At 40.4% G+C, this 19,896-nt stretch overlaps 2 protein-coding genes across 3 annotated transcripts in view; one reads left to right on the plus strand and one right to left on the minus strand.

Annotated features, from left to right (window-relative positions):
* SLC39A10 (solute carrier family 39 member 10) overlaps window positions 1–7,108 on the plus strand; it is a 77,334-nt gene extending 70,226 nt beyond the window's left edge. Inside the window, exon 10 of one of the 2 annotated variants that reach the window (XM_084642928.1) lies at window positions 3,930–7,108. In XM_084642928.1, the coding sequence (XP_084499054.1) occupies window positions 3,930–4,088 (159 nt within the window). In that variant the 3' untranslated portion in view covers window positions 4,089–7,108. The remainder of the gene's footprint in view (window positions 1–3,929) is intronic. The other variant, XM_084642927.1, reaches the window with a different exon arrangement.
* A 115-nt stretch (window positions 7,109–7,223) lies between these two features.
* The window catches only part of DNAH7 (dynein axonemal heavy chain 7), a 270,571-nt gene continuing 257,898 nt past the window's right edge, over window positions 7,224–19,896 (minus strand). Inside the window, exons 58-64 of the mRNA XM_084642935.1 lie at window positions 15,638–15,823; window positions 14,723–14,860; window positions 12,980–13,210; window positions 10,284–10,436; window positions 9,283–9,460; window positions 8,065–8,168; window positions 7,224–7,591 (exon numbers count right to left, since the gene is read on the minus strand). Coding sequence (XP_084499061.1) covers window positions 7,385–7,591; window positions 8,065–8,168; window positions 9,283–9,460; window positions 10,284–10,436; window positions 12,980–13,210; window positions 14,723–14,860; window positions 15,638–15,823 — 1,197 coding nt within the window. The 3' untranslated portion in view covers window positions 7,224–7,384. The remainder of the gene's footprint in view (window positions 7,592–8,064; window positions 8,169–9,282; window positions 9,461–10,283; window positions 10,437–12,979; window positions 13,211–14,722; window positions 14,861–15,637; window positions 15,824–19,896) is intronic.

A 19,896-nucleotide genomic window follows, 5' to 3' on the forward strand; every position in this document is an offset into this window, starting at 1 on the left:
TAAAATAACCGTGATAAAATCTTAACTTCAGTGATGATTGATGTGTGTTCCACTTTTGGTGTGGCGTCTTTTGGCCCATGCCTGCACGCTAAGTGCCCTCGCACCTAAGAGCACAAAAGGGTGGAGCAAGGACAACCATCCCTCAGATCTTTATTATTGCACATGGCTGAAAAATGGAACTGCTGTTAGTGTCCTTTACTCTAGAGCACCAGCACAGTGAGTTTGCTCAACTTCTAGCTATTGCTGACTGTAGGCTAGTTTGAATACCGTATTTTGATGGTTTTGTGGTTTTTGGTTATTAAGCTAATTTGTTAGTCAGTCTCCCCCCGCCCCGCACGATTTTTTTGTCTTTGTTACCTGGTACCAGGTCTTCATCCTTTATGGTTGAACAAAAATCCCCCTGCTTTAAGTATTGTCCCTTATGCAAGATGGCTATATATCTTTTAATGCTGGCCACTCAAAATGTTCATTTTGTTTAGCCAAATGTTCTATTTGTGGTTCATTTTCAAAACAAACTCAGAGTAAGAGACGCTCACGTAAACTGTTTCTCTGGATAAATCTAAGAACTGCTTCTGATCCAATACACAAGACTGACTCAGATCTGAGCAGTCTTCTTCTAAGAGTGCCCCAGCCACTACCAGTTCCCAGGCTCCAGCCTCTTCATCTCAGTCCACAGAGGTTTCGGTTCCCGAATCCTTGTCTGACTGTGGGTGGGGCTTCATCATTGCTCTTCCAAAGAGCATAAGAATAGATGACTGAGTAGGACCTTCTAAGAGAAAAGGGCAGAGATAGCCTTGTCTTAAGGGTTGCTCAAAGCCTGAATATGAATATGGTTTCCCATGGCACCCTAGTACCCATGTCGGTACCAACGTAAGAACAGCCCATAGCAGTCACCTACACAGATGCTGCAGTATTGTTTTTAAGGAGTTCAGCAGCAGTGTTTTCTGTATCAGTACCAGCTTCATCAGTGTCATAGTCATTGACGCTGTCTACTCCAGTCCTGAAGATTTCTAATTTATTTTCATCAGTAGTGGCTGTATCAACACTGAGCTTTGTGGTACTGAGGGATTTGGTGGTGTCTGAATTTCCTGAGCGTCCTTTACTATCTTCAGCAGTTAGAATATCAAGCTCTGGCAGGCTGTTGGCACAGATTGTACGTACAGCACCAGTGAGGGAGATCCCTAAACAAATCTTAGGGACTCCTACGAGGTCTGCTCCACTTCTACAGCAGGACTATTCATTCTCCATCAGTCTCAAACAAGAGCTGGGAGAGTCTGTTCTCTGACAGGGAGTCCAAGGGTGCATGCACAATCAAAACAGGCATAGACGTTATAAGCACTGGGGTTTCCCCTGGTGTGTACACACACACACGTTTTGTAGACAACATGTCTGTAGCCCTCATTCCTGGTCCTACTAGGCTCCTAGGGCCTTCCTCACTTTAGAAGACCCATCTCCTCTATCCACTCCAGGGTAAGATTCCGCTCCCTTGTTGAGTCTGAGAGTTCAACCGCGTCAGTAACCTCAGGAGTTTCCTGCTCCACCACCACAACTTCAGAGCCCTGAGAAACATCACCACCCTTCTGAACTTTCTCCAGCTGCCACTTCTTCATCTTCCCCTGATGAGGCTGTAGTGCTGTCTGCTCCATCACATCTAGAGTGCAAGACAGGCCAGGATCTACTCAGAGGAGTGGCCAAAACATTCTGGTAGAAGTAGTGTGTGAAAAATCACACAGGTTTGTCGTCTTGCACACCAGCTGCAATGTAGACATACTCTAAAAGGGTCTTGAACCTGCTGTTCGTTTCTACAGTTGTTTGTGGGAGTGGGAGGGAGCAGGGATATGTGACAGAACTGTGAATATATAGAAGATAATGTCTTCTCTTCCAAGAACTCAACTCTCATTTATTTGTGCTCATGAATGAGGAATGTATTTATCTTCTACGGCCACACAGCATTGCATTTTTCCTATATTTTAAATGAAATGCTAGAATATAGTTTGGAGAATGAGTAGCCTTGAAAGTGGTTATGGATGTGGAATACCAGTGTTGTCTCTTTGTAGAAGTTGATTACAAAACTTGAATTATGGATGCTTCTTCCAGATAGTGCAGATGTGGAAGAGAGAATTGGCAGTAGCAGTTCCCACACAATTCTCTGATTAGGTTTTTGTATTACTTTGTGAACAGAACTCACTCGTAATGTAAATTCATTTCTTCAACAAATCTTGTCTGCTAACATGAATAGGAAGTTTGCGATCTTTCACAGTGTGAGACTGGGACTCTCTTCATTATGCTTCATGACCTAGGATATCCTGTAAGAACACCATAGTATGACTTATTGATAGCTGTTTGCTCAGCTGTCTAGCCTGCTGCAGAACTAATTAATGAAGGTATTGGTCCAAAAAGTATTTTTTTTTAAGAAATTTAAGGTCTCAACGCTTTTTAAAGTCACCAGATGCCTTGTGCTGTCTACTGCTACGAGCAGAGTGTTGTATATGCATGTCCGGTTAGAAGCCACAGGCTTGACAACATGTCACATTCTTTCCTGATACTTGTAGTGTATTCAGGTATTAAGAATAACCAATACACAAAAAGCAGTGCCTATCATCATAAAGAATTTATAAATCGGAATTCCAGATCAGCAAGCTTGATTTCTCTGTGGATTACTTAAGTCTTCTAACTAGAAGACAATTCCTTTATTGTATTTTTCTCCTGCATTATGTATGAAAGTCTCTTCTTGAGGTAAGGAGTTCCTTGGATGAAGGAAAGAATTACATTTATTTTTCCTCATGCTCTTCTTGTGTAGGGATTTGAAATTGCATTATTAAAAAATTATTTCTGTTTGTAGATATTGTGGTTGTGCTAGAAAGTGTCCCATTTAATTTCAGAGCTTCCAATGTTAAGTTCATGATTCTTTTAGATACAAATGTTCAGTACTGTTTGGCCTTCATCTCTAACGAGGCAAGTCAAGAAGATCCACATTTTTTTTAATTGCTTACGTGGAATTTCTCTTGAATTGACACAATTACATGTTGTTTCCTATTACTTTTATACTTCAGAGGTATTGATAAATAAATGTAATTAATTAGTCATACATCGCTGTTAAACTTGAGTAACAGCTGTGGATGCACTAATAAAAGTAGATTATGGAATTTTCTGAGAACTCATAAGGGGAAAACTTATCTTTCCTGCCAATAAGCTTGCACTATGGCAAAAAATGTCAGAATTCATTAGCTCAATCTGTATAAAATCCTCAATATCAACAATGTATTTATATCAGTTTAATTACTGGAGCAATATACAAAGCATTTTTACACTTCCTTTGTAATAGAGGTGTTTACCTCAGAGAGTGTGTGGGTTTTCTTGAATAGAATTATTTAACTTTTAACTCAAAAGAGCAAAACTCAAAGGAAGTAGGCATGGTTCCTATCCGAAGGGTATGTCTACACAAACTGTTAGGGTGCAGCAAGCTGGGGTGTTTCAAACCACAGTACATTAATGCACACTAGGGAAAATTTAGTGCACATCAGCAGGTCCATACAGACAGTCAGCGTGCAGCATGCTGCACTTATGTCCCAGCTTGCCACACAGTAAGAGTTTGTGTAGACGTGCAGTGAGGAGCTTACATTCAACATAAGCAAGCAACACAGTGGCCAGAACACTACATTGGAATGCCCAAAGGAGGATGCTGTAGCTTACTAGTCTCTTTTAAAAAGTATAGAATTGGTTGGTGACAACGGTTTTATGAGATCAAGATCAAGGTCAAGATCAGGTGGTGTTTTATTGACTACCTCTAGGCATGCTGCTACTCCAGTTGCACTTTATTTAGTTGATGATTTTTCTAACTGAATCTCGGTATTGCTATTATGAGCTAGACAGTTATTTCACTTCCATCACAGTATTTGTAAACTATTGTAAAACGTTTCCTTTTTCAGCTTCCAGAAATGCTTCATGGAGATGGCGATAATGAAGAACATGGATATTGTCCAGTGGGGCAATTCATTCTCCAGAATTTAGGGTTGCTCCTTGGATTTGCTATCATGCTGGTGATTGCACTGTATGAAGATAAAATTGTGTTTGACATCCAGTTTTGACCATTTCCGGAAACTGCTATGGTTCCAGTGTTACTGTATGGCTTTGAGGCTGCACTGTTGTACTGTACGCACATTGCTCAGCGAGAAGGCAGTGGCTCGCACTACTACACAAGTACAGTCTGTCTGTTCCCGCATAGATTAACTTTCGCTGCTTGCTAACTAAAATAAGACATGGTGCACATACTGTACCTTCCAAACGCAAGTGACCGAACTTAAGTCGGAAATGTTGCATATGAAAAGACAAAGTTGTGTGTGCTGTACGTGAAGCATTGTGCAACTGTTTACAAATCAGCATGCAGTGAAAGACCTAGTCTGTTCTGGAAATGTCTTTTCACATTACAGTTGAACAGAATCCACAAAACTTTAAAGGTGAAATCCATCCCTCTGCAATGGGCCTGCACAAGGTCTTTGTGCTGTGTAATTCCCACGTAAGGCTTACATGCCATGTATACCTCATGCTGGCCCTCTGCACAATGGTGGATGTTACCCTAAGACAATTAAATGCTACACTTAGCACCTGACTGGAAAAACTGTGCTTTTTTAAACTTAAAAAAATCTGTTTAAAACATGTTGATATACACCTTAAACTGCATTTCATTGTTCTAAAATTTGTGTTTAAGGAGGCAGACTGTTGCAATATGCACAGGCCTGTGTAATCGGCTGCAAAGAGCTCTTTCCATTGAGGATCCGTTTTCCTGATTAAGATTTATTTGATGTTAGCTCCTTGCTATTGGTAGGAAGATGAAGTAGAGTTAGTATTAACTTGGGGAAGTCCCTGATGTCAGAAGGTTAATGGGCTATTCCTGATTCTTGCTTGAGAAGCTAAACATGCTGAATATTGGGTGCCACTTAACACCTAAACTACTGATAAATTGTGGCTGTGAGTTTGTGCAAACGCACCTCTAACAAAGGATCCATAGTGGAATTTCTCAGTTTTAACAGTTGAATTTATTTTGGGATTCAAATTTTGTCTCCTTTTTACAGTAATAGCTTCTGAAATCCAATGTACTGAACCCAGGTACAAAGATTATATTAAAAAAAAAGAATGCCCTGTATATGTAGTACTGGTGGGTCATTTACAATGCTGTAATATCAGGTCTGAATGTATTACTTCCATGCCCTGGCATCAGAGTTTATAGCACCAGCTATTGCAGGCAATAGACTGTGTGCTAGAAGATTCCCATTTCCAGCATAAAGGAGTTAATATTTTTTAACATTTGTTAGATCTTAGGTATCTAGGGTATATAAATGCAGCTGTCATTAAATTACCGGTACGTGTGAGTTAGGAGGATAGGGTGAACCATCAAAATCCTTAAACTGATTCTAGCAGGTTACCTTGGCAGTAAGCAAAGGTGCTTGTATTGCCAGATGTAAATTAGTTTCTTTTCTCCCCGGCTGTCCTAGTAAAATTGTGAATTTGTGCGATGTACAAGCCCTGTTAATTCTGCAGTCTGACTTGATAATCTAGGACCAATCCTAAGCATGGTGGTCTTCTTTTAACTTGCTGTTCTAGTTTTCATTTTTATGTCTGCCAGGTAAGCTGTATGTTGCTGCACACTGTCAAGTTTTGTTTCAGTCTGCTTAGCATCAGTGTAGCTGCTAAAATTGCATTGGTTTAACATCTGAGTGAGCCAGTCAGCAGCATCATTCTGGTTTAAAATTAATCTGTGTTCCTGTTCCTTTTGACCCTTCAGTTTAGTGATAGAGTTGTTCCTTTTTCTCAGCCACTCCCTTCCCCCCCAGAACAGTCTGTACATTTTAAAGATATAAGTTGGCTCCTGCCAGTATTTGTTCCTAATGCAGTATCAAGGAACTTGCATATACAGTATTAAGTGTCCATTCTGTAAAAGGTGTGGCTTCCTCAGTGAAGACATCAAAGTCAAGGGTACAATTGTGCAGTCCTTGATGCACAACACACACTGAAGTCAGTTGGAATTTTGCACATAAAAACACTAGATCAGACCCTAATTGGCACAGACATCATCTCATTTAATGTTTTTAGAGTGGATTTTTGTAACAAATATGCTAGGGAAAATGTTCAAAAGCAACTAAATGACTTAGGAGTATAAAGATATGTCTACACTGCTGCTGTGCAGACACTTGCTACAGTGGTGGTTTTTCTGTCACTGGTAAATCAAGAGGCAGTGGTTAGGTCACCAGCAGAATTCTTTTGTCAAGCGAGCAGTGTCTATACCTGTGCTTAGACCCATCTAACTGCGTCTCTTATTTCACACCCCGACCACCGTAGCTAGGTCAAGCTAAGTTTTAGGCGTAGAACAGGCTTTAGGAGCATAAGTGCCACTGAATTTCAATGAGACGAAGGTCCAGCTACTCAAAGGTATTTAGGTGCCTAACTCCTATTGAAATCAATGGGAGTTAGGCCCCGATCCTCAAAGGTATCAAGGGGTTTAAGTGCCCAATTCACATTTGAAAATGGTACTAAGGTACTAACTTTCCAGAAGACCTTTTTCCCACTTGGAAAAACATGGCCATATTAAAGCATTAGGTATTGCATTTTCCACTAAGAATGGAATTTGTTTCCTTGTTTGCTATTTATTGTGATTGTGAAGAGCAATATAACAACTGTGGCTTCTTCTGTAGGTTTCCACCAGTGTTTAATTTCAAACCAATTCAATGTAGTTTTATGTCAAGTTACAGACTATCTGAATTTCAGTGTACTTGGCTTCAACATTCCATTCTGCTTGAATACAGTCTCATTTAACATGTATTCGTTGGAGGGCATAAATGTTACTTGTATATTACAATGCTGTCACTGTGTGACATCCCATATGAATTTTGATGTAGATCACATTGCACTCAATCAGCAGTGATTATGCTTAGAAAATACTGTAGTAGCTAGATGCAGTGTGGATTTTTTCCATTATGATTTATAGTTTAAAAATGTGATTATGGTCCTACAAGATACTTGCTGAGCTATAAATCTTTTTTTGTTAAACTAAATCATTTAAATAATTTTTATAAAGCTGGGAATGATCAAATGCTGTTTTGTTCATTGTCAGCAGTGTTGTGTTCATTTTATGTATGTTCCTTATTTATAAGGAGCTTCAGAAAATAAAATTATTCAATGAGCAAACATACTGGTTGGTTTTTATAAAGTTTTATGACACAGCTTTATTTTACATTTTAGTCTTTTTTTAAATCTCTTGAAAGGCAGGAGTGTAATGGATTTATTTAAATATTTTGATTTCACTAGACAGTACTATTTAAAAATTGAAATGCATCTTACACAAATGATTCATCTCAAAAATAAGCATCTACAAGTGCCCATGCTAAATTTAGGAATTAAGCTGGCATAATAGTGCCACACCCCGTCCAATCCAGTGTTGTTCCGGTTTATCCGAAGGAAGAATCATTGCTATCACGAAGTTGGTCGAATGTCCTGTTGTGGAGAGGGTTCCTCTTCTCTCACTGGTCTTGTACACTGGAGCAGTGTAACTTGGTCGTTGTGAAATGTCTGACCTCTTGCAAGGCTTTAACCACATCTATGAAAAGTACAGAATAAACCCTTTACCTGTCTGGATAAAATTTGTAAGTCTTTACATTGGGTCACAACTCACTAAATACTTCCTAAACTTGTAGTTCACCAGGAACTTGTGCATAATCCAGAAAAGTGCTGAGTGCGCCTTCCCATCCCTACAAAAAGTCCTCCCCTTAACTTCAGTATGAACTGTGGATGCTCAGTGCTTCTGTTGCATACAAATTGCCTGATCTGCTGCTCAAAATATTTTCAGTTCAATATATGTAAAAATATATATATATATATTGGTCGCCACACAGCCATGTGGTGACAGTGACTGAGGTAGCTCTGATGGCAAAAGTTTTTACTTAGAAAAAAAAAAAAAGTGTTGTTTTGTACTCCTTTAAAACATTATTGTGAGAAGCTAAGCCTGCCATGTTAGACTGTCATATGATTAGGTCTGGAGTGAAGAGTAGTCTAACACACACACACACTGACCACAGGTACTGTATCATAGAGGATTTTCGGATAAGATTCTGCGAGCTTCTTAGTTTTTCTGTCCCAGCGAGCTCCATCCAGGAACAATCCTCGAATGTAGACCCCTGAATTAAGCAGAAAGTTATAAAAAGATGTTTAGGCACAGAAACCAAAACGTACTAGAAGTCAGTGTGAAATTAGGTCCACTTTTTTTTAATCATACACTGTTTAGATCATGCAGGAGGCTTTCGTGCAACTGAATAATACAGAAATCCGTGTGCCAGTTTTTTGACCCAGTATCCCTCAGGTGGGACAAAAGTTGAGACTGCCCATGTCCTCTGAGGGGGGTAGCCTGGCTATGTTGGAGTCCCTAGTAGGAATGGGGCTGACTTTTATGCCTCCTTCCTCATAATCCCTGATTACTTTGCACTCCAGCCACAGCCCTTGACCGTCCCTCCTTGTAGTTTGGCAATCTTCAGTTGGGTATGGTCTTTTTGGTTCCTCATTCTCCATGTTCACTTAATGTAGGTATTTCTTAGTAACTATACTGTATCCAACTCTCTGAATGTTGGCTGGCACTTAATAGCTTCTCAAAGATAAAACTCAAGCCAGGCAGGGGGCCTGTAACCTAAGCCCCACCACCCAGGGCTGAAGTCCTCATGCTTCAGCCCAAGGTGGTGGAGCTTGGGCTTCAACTTCAGCCCTGGGTCTCAGCAAGTGTAAGCCAGCCCTGGTGACCCCATTAAAACAGGGTCACGACCCACGGCTGGGTTAGTGAAATGTTCTAAATACTGGGCACAGAACTACAGTAATAGGGTGAAATGAAGAACAGCAAAATTCAGGATAAATATGACTTGAGATCTGTTAGATAGTGGAAAAGTTTAAGGCAAGTGGTAGATACTGGTAAAGCACTTGACCAGATCCTCATCTGGTGTAAATTGTCATAGCTCCACTGAGGATCTGCCCCAGTTAACATAGCGTATGGAACAATCCTGCTTCAGGAGGTCCACTGACCAGACACTACATAAGCTGAATAGTCTTGCTGATGTTTAATTTGTGACGTTCTACTAGAGAGTTATTCAAAAGGAATTTTGTTGAATGTGCAAGCCTCCACTGGGGCTTATATTTTCCAGGATTCTGTGCATTAAGTGCTTAATGCCTGTTAATGCCAGGAATGTATCTACCTGTAACCCCTAAATAACACTTCCTACACCAGTGTAGGTGGCTAATAAAGTTTACCATCTTCAGGAGCATTTTTGTATTCCTTGTCCTCCAGCACTTCATAGTCAAACCCTAGTAGATCAATTGGAATGGTGTATTTTCTGGCATAGTTCTGCTGGGCACCGGTTAAGAAGGCTTGAGTGAAGAAAAATCCTGAAAGCCAAAAGACTGGTGGTGTTCCATGTTCATACCATAGCTACAGCAGAAAAACGAGAGAGAAAAAATGTACCTTGAAATCATTAGGAGGCAAAAAGTAATTTAGGATAGTAGTAAAAGCCATATCACAAAAAGTTGTCTTTTTTTGCAGAAGCCAGTGATATTTTAGAGAGCCAACAAAAACACTGTTTTAACGACCACGTTGTGCAAGATGCCACTGGCTACTGTTCCTCAAGTGGCTTTTAATGTGAGCATTAGTTTAGAATCACATAATCATAAAACATTTTAGTCAGTGTCAAATCACACTTTATGTGAACCAGCAACCTAGAGGGGAAGGCCTCCATAGTTGGTGGCTACTCTCCTCAGCCATCAAATTCCCAAGCAATTTTCTGTAAGTACAGTATTGGGTATTAGAAAGTGAGCATTAAAATGATTTCCTAACTTCAGCAATTCAGTGGAAAGGTCCATCAACAGTGTTTTCTTCTTATGCTTTAATAAATGTAATACTGTTATTTATTAAACTTCACTGAATGCTGCAACACCGTGTGTGCCAGGAACAGTTGGCAGTTAAGAGGCCTTTAGAGAATCCACTTTGAGCACCAATATTGCCCATCTGTTAGGCAGGCATTTTAACAGACAGCAGCTATCTTAATGAGGTGTATGGTACATAACAAAGTGTAGTGGTTTATTATATGCACTGATGAGCAGACTGCTGTACACAACCATTGCAAACTAAACTCCTTATACATTCATTATGCAAAATACATACCTGTGTGTTTCTATTCTCTTCTGGTATCACCTGCCACCGAGAGAAAAATTATATAGCAATCAAGAGCAGATTTGCCTAAACACAGTGTGCTCACCTGTAAGAACTTTAATCTGGTAAGAAAGTCATTCACATAGCTGCCAAGTGGTTTGAGGCTTGGGTAAGATTTATTCATCCACATGCCTGGAATTCTGCCTTTCAAGATGCTGCTTACCACTTCTTCTAGTTCAGAGGACATCACCACCAGTCCCTAAAGCAGATGTGGAGAAGGAAACAATTACCCTGCCCTGTCTGCTCAGACACCCCCCACCCCACCCCCCAAAAAAACCCTGTGCTCTTACTCCAACAGCTCTAATTGAAGTTTTAGCCACACCAGACTGAGAGAACCTAGAAACATAGGAATTGTCATACTGCATCAGACCAGTGACCAGTTGCAGATGCTTCAGAGAAAGCATCAAGATGCCCTTATAGAATAAATAGCCTGTAGGGAAAGATTCTTCCTAGAGTCCTGAAATGTGAGGGTTTATATCCCTTCCAATGCTCGACTGGGTTTGGCAAGCCTTACTATTGTTATTCTGGCTGTTCTCCTTACCAATATAAAAGTTCTCGCCCTTTCTGAATATTCAGAAGTGCCATACCTATGTCTGTGTGACTAAGAATTTCCATTTTACTCACGTTAACTTCCTTTCAAATTTTTAATGCCTTCTTGACCTTGTATTATGTGAATCCAAGTCCCCACTGCATCACCCCTATGCTTTTCATTATTTTACATGTATTTATCCTGTCCCTGATGACTTGTCGCCTATCTAAACTAAGGTTTGAAAAGGGATGCTGATACAGTTGAAAGTTACTATTGCTAAGGGCCCAAGGCAATGCAGGGCTGAGCACCCTCAACTCTCATTTTAGGTCAGAGCACTTAGCAGCTTATGTGCGGTGCCTCCGTGTTCCTCTGCAACAATCCCAATTGCTGTTACACCCAAAGCTAGCTTTAATTTTTCTTGCCACATTCACTAAATATTGATACGTGTTTTTAGACAAGATGTCACGCTTCCCAAACCCTTTGGCTTTCCCTATGGGATCCTGCAGTGAATTCATACTGACTGGGAGAAATCACATTTATGTCCATGGATAAAGTGACACTGGAACCTAAAATCCCATTTTCAAAAGTAACTTTGGGCCAGCTATTCAAAGGTGCCAATGAGATTTTTCAAAACCACTAACCCGTTTGTGCCGAAAGTCTCTTAGGCCCAGACGTTTCTGCTTGTAGACAGGAACAAAGCCCCTAAGTGCTGCTGCAACTCCACAGCTGAGCAGCACTCTTGCACACGCTGAAGCCCTCACTCAGGAAGGCAGTCCAATACCTCTGCCTCCCTAGTGCGGTGAAACCAGATAAATGCAGCCGGGGGTGAGTAGAGCAGGATTGTGAGATATCCTGGCCTCATGATAAGGGTACTCAGCTGGGAAGTGGAACACCTGGGGGTCAAATCCCTGCCCAAATCCCTACAGCCCAGGTCCTAACCACCAAGCTATTGCCTATAATCCAGTGGATTTTTCACTCTGTTTCTTGTTGAAACTGTTCCGCTTTGTATACATAACTAGTCACTGGGCTACAGAGACTGACTCTACTACCTGGTGGTTAGGGTAGTGATGTGGGCGAGCCATTTTACTTGCCTGCTCTAATTACTTATACAAAGTGAAACAGCTGCAACAAGAGGGATTCAGAGACACCCCCTGCCTGGGATTAGAAGACTCCCCTGGAAGGAAGAGATAAGTAAAAGTCCCTGCTCCAGGGCAGGTAGAGCAGGGACTTGCATCCAAATCTCCCCCAGCCTAGGTGAGTCCCCTAACCGCTATGCATTAATTGGGGTGATGGCTCTTGTTTTTGCAAGCAGAGGCTGGCTTTTAGCAGCTGCCCCAAACTCCAGGAATAGGTTCACAGTTCAGACTGGACGATAGCACCCTTTTCGCGTTCTCTCTGCCTCAATATGTTTTACTATTAATACACCCTGGAACCGCTGAAACAGGAGAAACAGAAAGCCCAACACTTGTCCAGTGATTAGGGCGCTCACCTCAGAGGTGAGAAACCTAAGGTCACATCACTTCTTCAAACAGAGACTCCAATCCGGGTCTTGCACATCCCACTTCAATATCCTAAACTGCTGGTTTAAAGGAACCGTCCCCTTTCATTCTGTGTGAGGTTGTGTGCCTAAGAATGCCTACTAGTTTGGGCCCTGTCGACCAGGCAGGTACGGAAAAGTCTCATTTGAGCATCCTTTGGGGGTATAAGCATGACATAGGTGCCTCACGCTATGTGGCTAGGCACCTAGGAGATAGTAACAGTGAAAACTCAAACTCTTAGGGATTTTATGGTCCTCCATGATTAGGCAGCAGCTGAGCAGGGGTTCTCACTGTCACCTAAATCGTACTGTAATAACTTCCACTTCAGCTACGTCCACCTAAATCCTATTTTCAGAAGAGACCTAGATGCTTAAGTTGCTTAGAACTAGTAAAAAAAAATTACCCCAGAGCTATAACCTGCTAACACAGAAGGTGAGTATGGCTTCTCTGCACTATGCAGGACAGTATTTTGCTCTTCCATTGTACATATAGACAATTGTGTGATACAAATGTATTACATCCATTTGGCACCTGGACTGTTGAATAGTCAATAATATAGGAACTGTCATAGTGCATCAGACAGCTGGCTCCATCCTGCAACTGAAGGTGATGGTGCAACAGTTCAGAGGATTTAGCCCCTAATAATTTGCTTTTTTAATATTTGGTACAGTGTACCTTGATTGCTTTCTGGATGTTAACACAGGAGTCTCTTATTGTCTGCAGTAACTTGTTAAATCGACCCATCTCTTGGACAAGTACAGTGTTCATGCTCTGTGTGTAGGTGGTCGGATATCTCCTCATTGCAGCCTCAATGCTGAAGTCTGAGGGAAGTTTGCTCAGGATGTCACCTGCTACTTCATTAACAATTTCATCTGTTGATTTTGCACCAGCACCTGAGGCTCGAGACTATAAACAGCCAAAGGTTAAAAATGAGGTCTCCTTATACATACCAGTAAATATTTAAACACAGAAACTAATTAAATCAGTATTGTTAAAAATATTCTTATTGCTCAAAAAACCATCTTGGGATGAAAGAATCACGCAGTGCAATGACCAAACTGGAGATTTCCCCATTTGTAAGTGTACCGTATGTGACACCTTCAAAAGGCTTAGTCCAAAGGACCAATATCCTGCCCCTTAAGTATGTTTAGGCAATGACCATTCTGATGACCTACTCATTCTATATCAGTGGCAAAGTGGGTTTTCATTCAGCATTTTCGTGTGTTTGGAATTACTCTAGAATTTGCCTGATCACAAACTCTAACATCACAATTCTCACCCAGGATTGTTGATAGTCATGAAAGATCAAGCCTAAATGTGTCAAGAAGTGAATGGGCAGGGAGATTAAAAGGCAGATCTTGCTCCCATTCAAGTCAACATGCCCAGTGACTTCAATGAAAACAGAGGGAGCCTCGCACTCCTCCCCCCCTGGGTGATTCACTCCAGTCTGTGATCTTACACAGGTGATAAATGAACATGCTGCAAATGTTTTGTGAATAAACATGGGACTTGCTGATGTAAACATGAAGATTTTTCTATGCACTAAGTAAGGAAACTGTATAAGTATGAGGCCAGGCCAGAGTTCACATAGAACAGAGCACAGCACATGTGGCTAGTCAGAACAGAACCATTTACAAATATTTTCATTTCAATTCCTCCCCCAACTGTACACATTAGGATGCTGACAAATGAACATACGAACAGCCAGACTGGGTCAGACCAAAGGTTCATCTAGCCCAGTATCCTATCTTCCGCCAGTGGCCAATGCCAAGTGCCCCAAAGGGACTGAACAGAACAGGTCATCATCAAGTGATCCAGACCCTGTCGCTCATTCCCAACTTCTGGCAAGCAGAGGCTATGGACAGATTGTCATTTAATAGGATGTTTTGCAGTGTCTTCATGAGAAAGTAGCTCTTTGATGCTGCGAAGATAGCAACAGCCATCGTCCTGTGAGTAAAGTCATGCATATGCTTAAATCTATGAAAAATTGGGACCCAAATTTGTAATTCTTCTCCTCCTATAAGAACAAAATGAAAATAACCTACAGCTTTAATAATGAGTGTTAGGGGACTGATTATTACATTAGCAATACCAAGAACAAACGTTCATTAGGAATGTTCAGCTCAGCTAGTGCTCTGAGTGCTCTCGCCTTCAATCCTTTGCATTTCAAAAAAATAATTCTTTGTAACATCAATTCACAAAATTATGAAACAAGATTAACTCAGTATCTTCCAGAAAATGAAGCACCAGAAGAACAGTGAGTTTTGTAATCACAGTGGGGACACAGAGAAATGATATGAAACTTCCTGGAACACTTTTAAATACAGCACAGCTGAACAGTAAACTTAAGTAACGTGTACAGTAGATAGGCAGTATCTTTAATGTACTGACGAATTGACATAATGGTCATTTACATACCTGAGTAAGAAGAATGTTATCAAATAGCAGCTGAGTTTCTGACTGATCTTTGGTAATATCAGCATTAGCATTCATCCCAAAAATCTCTGGGGAAGGGTTCAACGGAAGGGTCTTTGTATAGTCGATGTAGCTTTGGTACTTAAAAGATTAGTGACAGGAGGTTAAAAAGGCTCTCCAGTCTATGCCAGTTGCAGCTCAAAGAAAACACCCCTACGTGCCTCTAAAGTGATCAGTACAGTTCAAAAAACAAACCAAAAACCCCAACAAAACAAGCAGTATCTCCTCGCTGTCCAGCCGTCCTGAGCAAATAGATCATCTAGTGCCAGATTTACCAAATGCAATGGGCATCAATTTTAGAGAAGAATTTTATTCTAATTAGTTTCTTGTACTATGCCCATCATCATGAAAGCTGAGCACCTCAGGCTCTGAGGTAGTGGCAGGATTCTATCTCAGTGCAGGTTTGGTGTTTTAAAAGTGCTAGTGTAAACAGGACAACGGCCCAGCTTTTTCTGAGATATTTCGGCACCTAGTGGAATTTTTCAAAAGCATCTAAGAGCGTAACACTCATAGAAAATTCCACTAGCCATCTAAATATCTTAAAAAATCTATCCATAATTCTTATGAATTCAGTGTTTCGATATCACAGCAATAAGCACCTTAGAAATATCACAATTTAGATACCAGACCCTGAAGTTACATTGCGGACGATATTTTCCACATTTTACAGAAGTGGAAACTAAAGGGCTTGTCTACACCAACATTTAGTTCATGGCAAAGTGGGGTGGGGGGGGAGGAGGGGGTGTGACTTCACCCTGCACTAGCTTGCCATGCCTTAACTATCCATGTGGCCTCTGCTGCTGTGCATTAAAGTTCACTTTGGTCTATGGCTCAGTTCATTTATTTTAAAATACTTACATCTCCTTCAGGCGGGGCAAAATAAAGACCACTGTTATCAAACTTATATTCTAAGTCCGTAACAATTTCAGAATTGTAGAATTTGTTTAAAATGCTACGGAGCGTGCGCCGATCCCAGTCATCAGTAACTCTTCCACCATAATTGCATTCTCCAGTCATATAGCGTATAGCATCATACGGCAGCTCCTGAAACATAAAACCAAGGGGCTACCTGCATAACTGCTTAACATTTGTCAGCATAGCCATGCTTGAGCTTTTGTAATTTATCTGAAAGATTTACAAAATTCTCACTTTAAATATTATTCCGTGGCTGATATTTTAAGCTTCTCCACCAAAATTCCCCCCTTTCTCAGCCATTAGGCCAAATTCTGCTCCCCACTGTATACAACTGATGTTATTCAAAGGCAGAATTTGGCCTGTGTACTTATAACACAGCTTAAGTTACCCAATAATGGTTGGGTAAAAGATAACTATGCTTTGTCAGTATCCACCCAATATACACTGGGTATGGCACCTTTTTGTACAGCATAGTAAGACTAGACCAAGTGATGCAATTAAAATAATCTATTAGTACTTTTGTTATAGTGGATCATATTAAAGAAATTCTGTATTAAAAATCACAAATGAGTTTGATTCCCCATAGTTTAAATTCCAGGGTATTACTAATTAAGAGGCCTCTTGATTTTTGGTTTCTTATTTTTACGGTTTCTCTCCCTCTGTGTGAAATTTGCAAGCTGCTAATTGTGTTAGTACATTCTAAGACAGAGTCTGTTCTCAAAGCAATTCTTTGTAACAACAACTACTGACACAGAGAGGGACTCAAAGCAATACTCCGTAACAACAGAAACAGCACCCAGAGACTCCCCGCCCTTTTGTTGTATTCATCTCGTTTTGTTAACAATTGTGATTAAAATAGAGATAGAGGATGTATGTGGATGGATGCTTGGTGTGGATAATAAATGAATGATCAGGGAGGTGCCAGCCTAAGAATCCAGTGTCCATCGGCTGAAGAAGGCGTCAAGTGGAAACAACCAGAGGACCCCCGGAGGGCAGACTGGAATCCACCCAACAGCCTCAAGGATGGGAGAACCAAAGAACAAAATAACATCTGACAGCACAGAGCCATCAGGAATGTGCCATCTGCTGATTGATTCAGCAACAGCATGATGAAGCAATTCCCATAGAATGACATAGGAAGAAATTCCTATAAAAATGGACTCTGGAACCTGAGAACTTTAGGGTCTGATTCTGCAAACCAACTTCCAGGAGCATCAGATGAGCATCTGACAAGGCCCTGCTCCCTCCTCGTGCCTTGGCAGGAGGAACTCTAAGGCTGGTAACTATGATAACAACCTTGCAGAACCTGTGTGTGGGGGTGTGTGTGTGTGTATGAATGAATGTGTGAATAAATATGAAATTGAATGGAATGTTATAGCTATAACTAACTGCTTACTATGATTCTTTCTGTATTCACAATAAATGGGGCATTTTGCCTTATTCCCTTTAATAAGATCCTGCTGGTTTTTATTTTATTGGTATAACACTTTGGCACTTAATCCTGCTAGATTTTGATACAGAGGGTTTTTCTGTGTAAACATTTTTCTCTTCCTTATGCTTTTACATTTGGATATTAAACCAACAATTACTGGGGGCGGGGAGAAGCGGGTGGGGGGGTGAAATGTGTGAAAAAGAGTTTTCTTGATTTCTTATTGTAATTTCAAGTCACAGCTTTCTGTAAACTTTCACTTCTATCAAAATGTGAGGTTGGAAATTTAAATAGACTCAAGTCTACTGAGAATAACCTGAAATCAATTAATGCATTTCACTTCAAAACATTTACAGCCAACTAGTCAGATAGATGTTCACTGTGGTCAGTATCTAGACCCAGTATCTGGGAATCGTTCAAGGTTCAGCAATCAAAGCACTGAGTCACCCAACTGAATTCTCCTATAGGAATAAGAAAACTCAAGTGTTTCATTTATAATACATATGAAACTAACATATAGGCAAGAGTGATCGTAGCCTTTTGTAAACTTTTTAGCTATGCAAACGAAGTCAACCTTTTCAGAGAGTCATCCATACTTTTTTTCAGCACAATGTCACAAGTCAAGTCCCTCATCCCATTTTATCCACCTGCCTTTTAACTGCCCAGGTAGAAGCTGACTGAGATAGTCATTTGGGCTAATTTTAACAACAGCCAACTTTACTTAAATACACACAAAGTGTAATACAGAAGTTTAAAAACATCTTCCTTCTACATATGGGAACATAAACCAGTTCCAGCCTGGCACAGAGGGAAGGGATTTTATTCCAAGTATTTTCTGGTTCAAAAACTATGTAGAATGGAGATCAGTATTAGATCTCATACTTCTAACCACTGTTGTGAAACCACAGGCGTACTTGTGGCACTTTAGAGACTAACAAATTTATTTGAGCATAAGCTTTCGTGGGCTAAAATCCACTTCATAGGATGCATGCAGTGGAAAATACAGTAGGAAGATTTTATATACACAGAGAACATGAAACAATGGGTGTTACCATACACACTGTAAGGAGAGTGATCAGGTAAGGTGAGCTATTACCAGCAGGAGAGAAAAAAACCTTTTGTAGTGATAATGAAGATAGGCCATTTGCAGCAGTTGACAAGAATGTGTGAGGAACAGTAGGGGGGAAAATAAACATGGGGAAATAGTTTTACTTTGTTAAATGACACATCCACTCCCAGTCTTTATTCAAGCCTAATTTAATGGTGTCCAGGTTGCAAATTAATTCCAGTTCTGCAGTCACACACCCCCCGAGCGATGTAGCCTTCAACAACCTAACACTGTGTCTATGTCAGCAGGAGACGCTCTCCCACCGACTTACCTTCCATCTCTCAGGGAGGTGGAGTACTGAAGTTGATGGGAGAGCCCCAAGAGTAGTTATCAATGGTTCACTGTCAAATCGGGAGGATTATATAGCAGAGTCCTGCAAGGGTCAGTCATGGGTCCAGTATTATTCAATATTTTCATTAATGGCTTGGATAATGGAGTAGAGAGAATGCTTATAAAATTTGCAGATGACACCAAGTTGGGAGGGGTTGCAAACACTTTGGAGGATAGGATGAGAATTCAAAATGACCCTTGAGAAACTGAAAATTGTTCTGAATTCAACAAGATGAAATTCAATAGAGACAAATGCAAAGAAGGTCACTTAGGAAGGAAAAATCAGATGCACTCACAACTACAAAATGGGGAATAACTGGGTAGGTGATAGTATTGCTGAAAAAGATCAGAAATTGAATAGGAGTCAACAATCTGTTGCAGTTGCAAAAAAAGGCTAATATCATTCTGGGATATATTAACAGGAGTGTTATATGGAAGACACAGGAGATAACTGTCTCATTCTAGTAGGCACTAGTGAGGCCTCTGCTGGAGAATTTTGTCCAATTCTGGGCACTATGCTTTAGGAAAGATGTGGACAAACTGGAGAGAGTCCAGAGAAAAGCAACTGAAATGATAAAAGGTAAAAAATGATAGCAAACTTGACCTGTGGGGAAAGGCTAAAAAAAAAACTTAGCATATTTGAAGACTGTTATCAGGTCCAGTCTTCCCTTCTCAAGGCTAAACATGCCAAGAGCTGTTATAAAGTGGACGGTGACCAATCATTTGCCATGTCCACTGAAGATAGGACAAGAAGTAATGAGCAGCAAGAAGATTTAGGTTAGATATTAGGAAAAACAGTCTAACTACAAGGGTAGTTAAATTCTGGAATAGGCTTCCAAACAGAGACGGGGGAATCCTTTCATTGATGGGTTTTAAACCAAGATTGGACAAACAACTGTCAAGGACTTGCTCCTGCTATGATGCTAGAGGCTGGACTTGATGACTTCTCAGTCCCTTCCAGCCATAGGTTTTCATGATTTTTTTTTTAAATTGTGCAGCTCATTAAACTTATATGCATGCATAAAAATGCCCCTTTGTAGACCATGAACTAAGCCTATGTATAGACGTTTTAGAAATACAATAGTAACAAATTAAGGTTCGACAGAAGAGCATTTTTTTCATGGGGAGGACATATGTACAAGAAGCTTCTAAGAGAGCAGCAAACAACTTCCAAAGTCAGAGCCTAAATGCCCAAAAGTCCAAGAATACTACAATTTGAAATCTACTACATTTAAAAAAAAAACCCTTAAAAATACTTCCAGATATTACACCAAGCCCTTGAGTTCCTCCATCAATTTTTCTGATTTTACAGTTGCATTTTTCTGTATTTTTAAA

This window comes from Lepidochelys olivacea (genome assembly GCF_965140295.1).
Source record: "Lepidochelys olivacea isolate rLepOli2 genome assembly, chromosome: 11".
NCBI lineage: Eukaryota > Metazoa > Chordata > Testudines > Cheloniidae > Lepidochelys > Lepidochelys olivacea.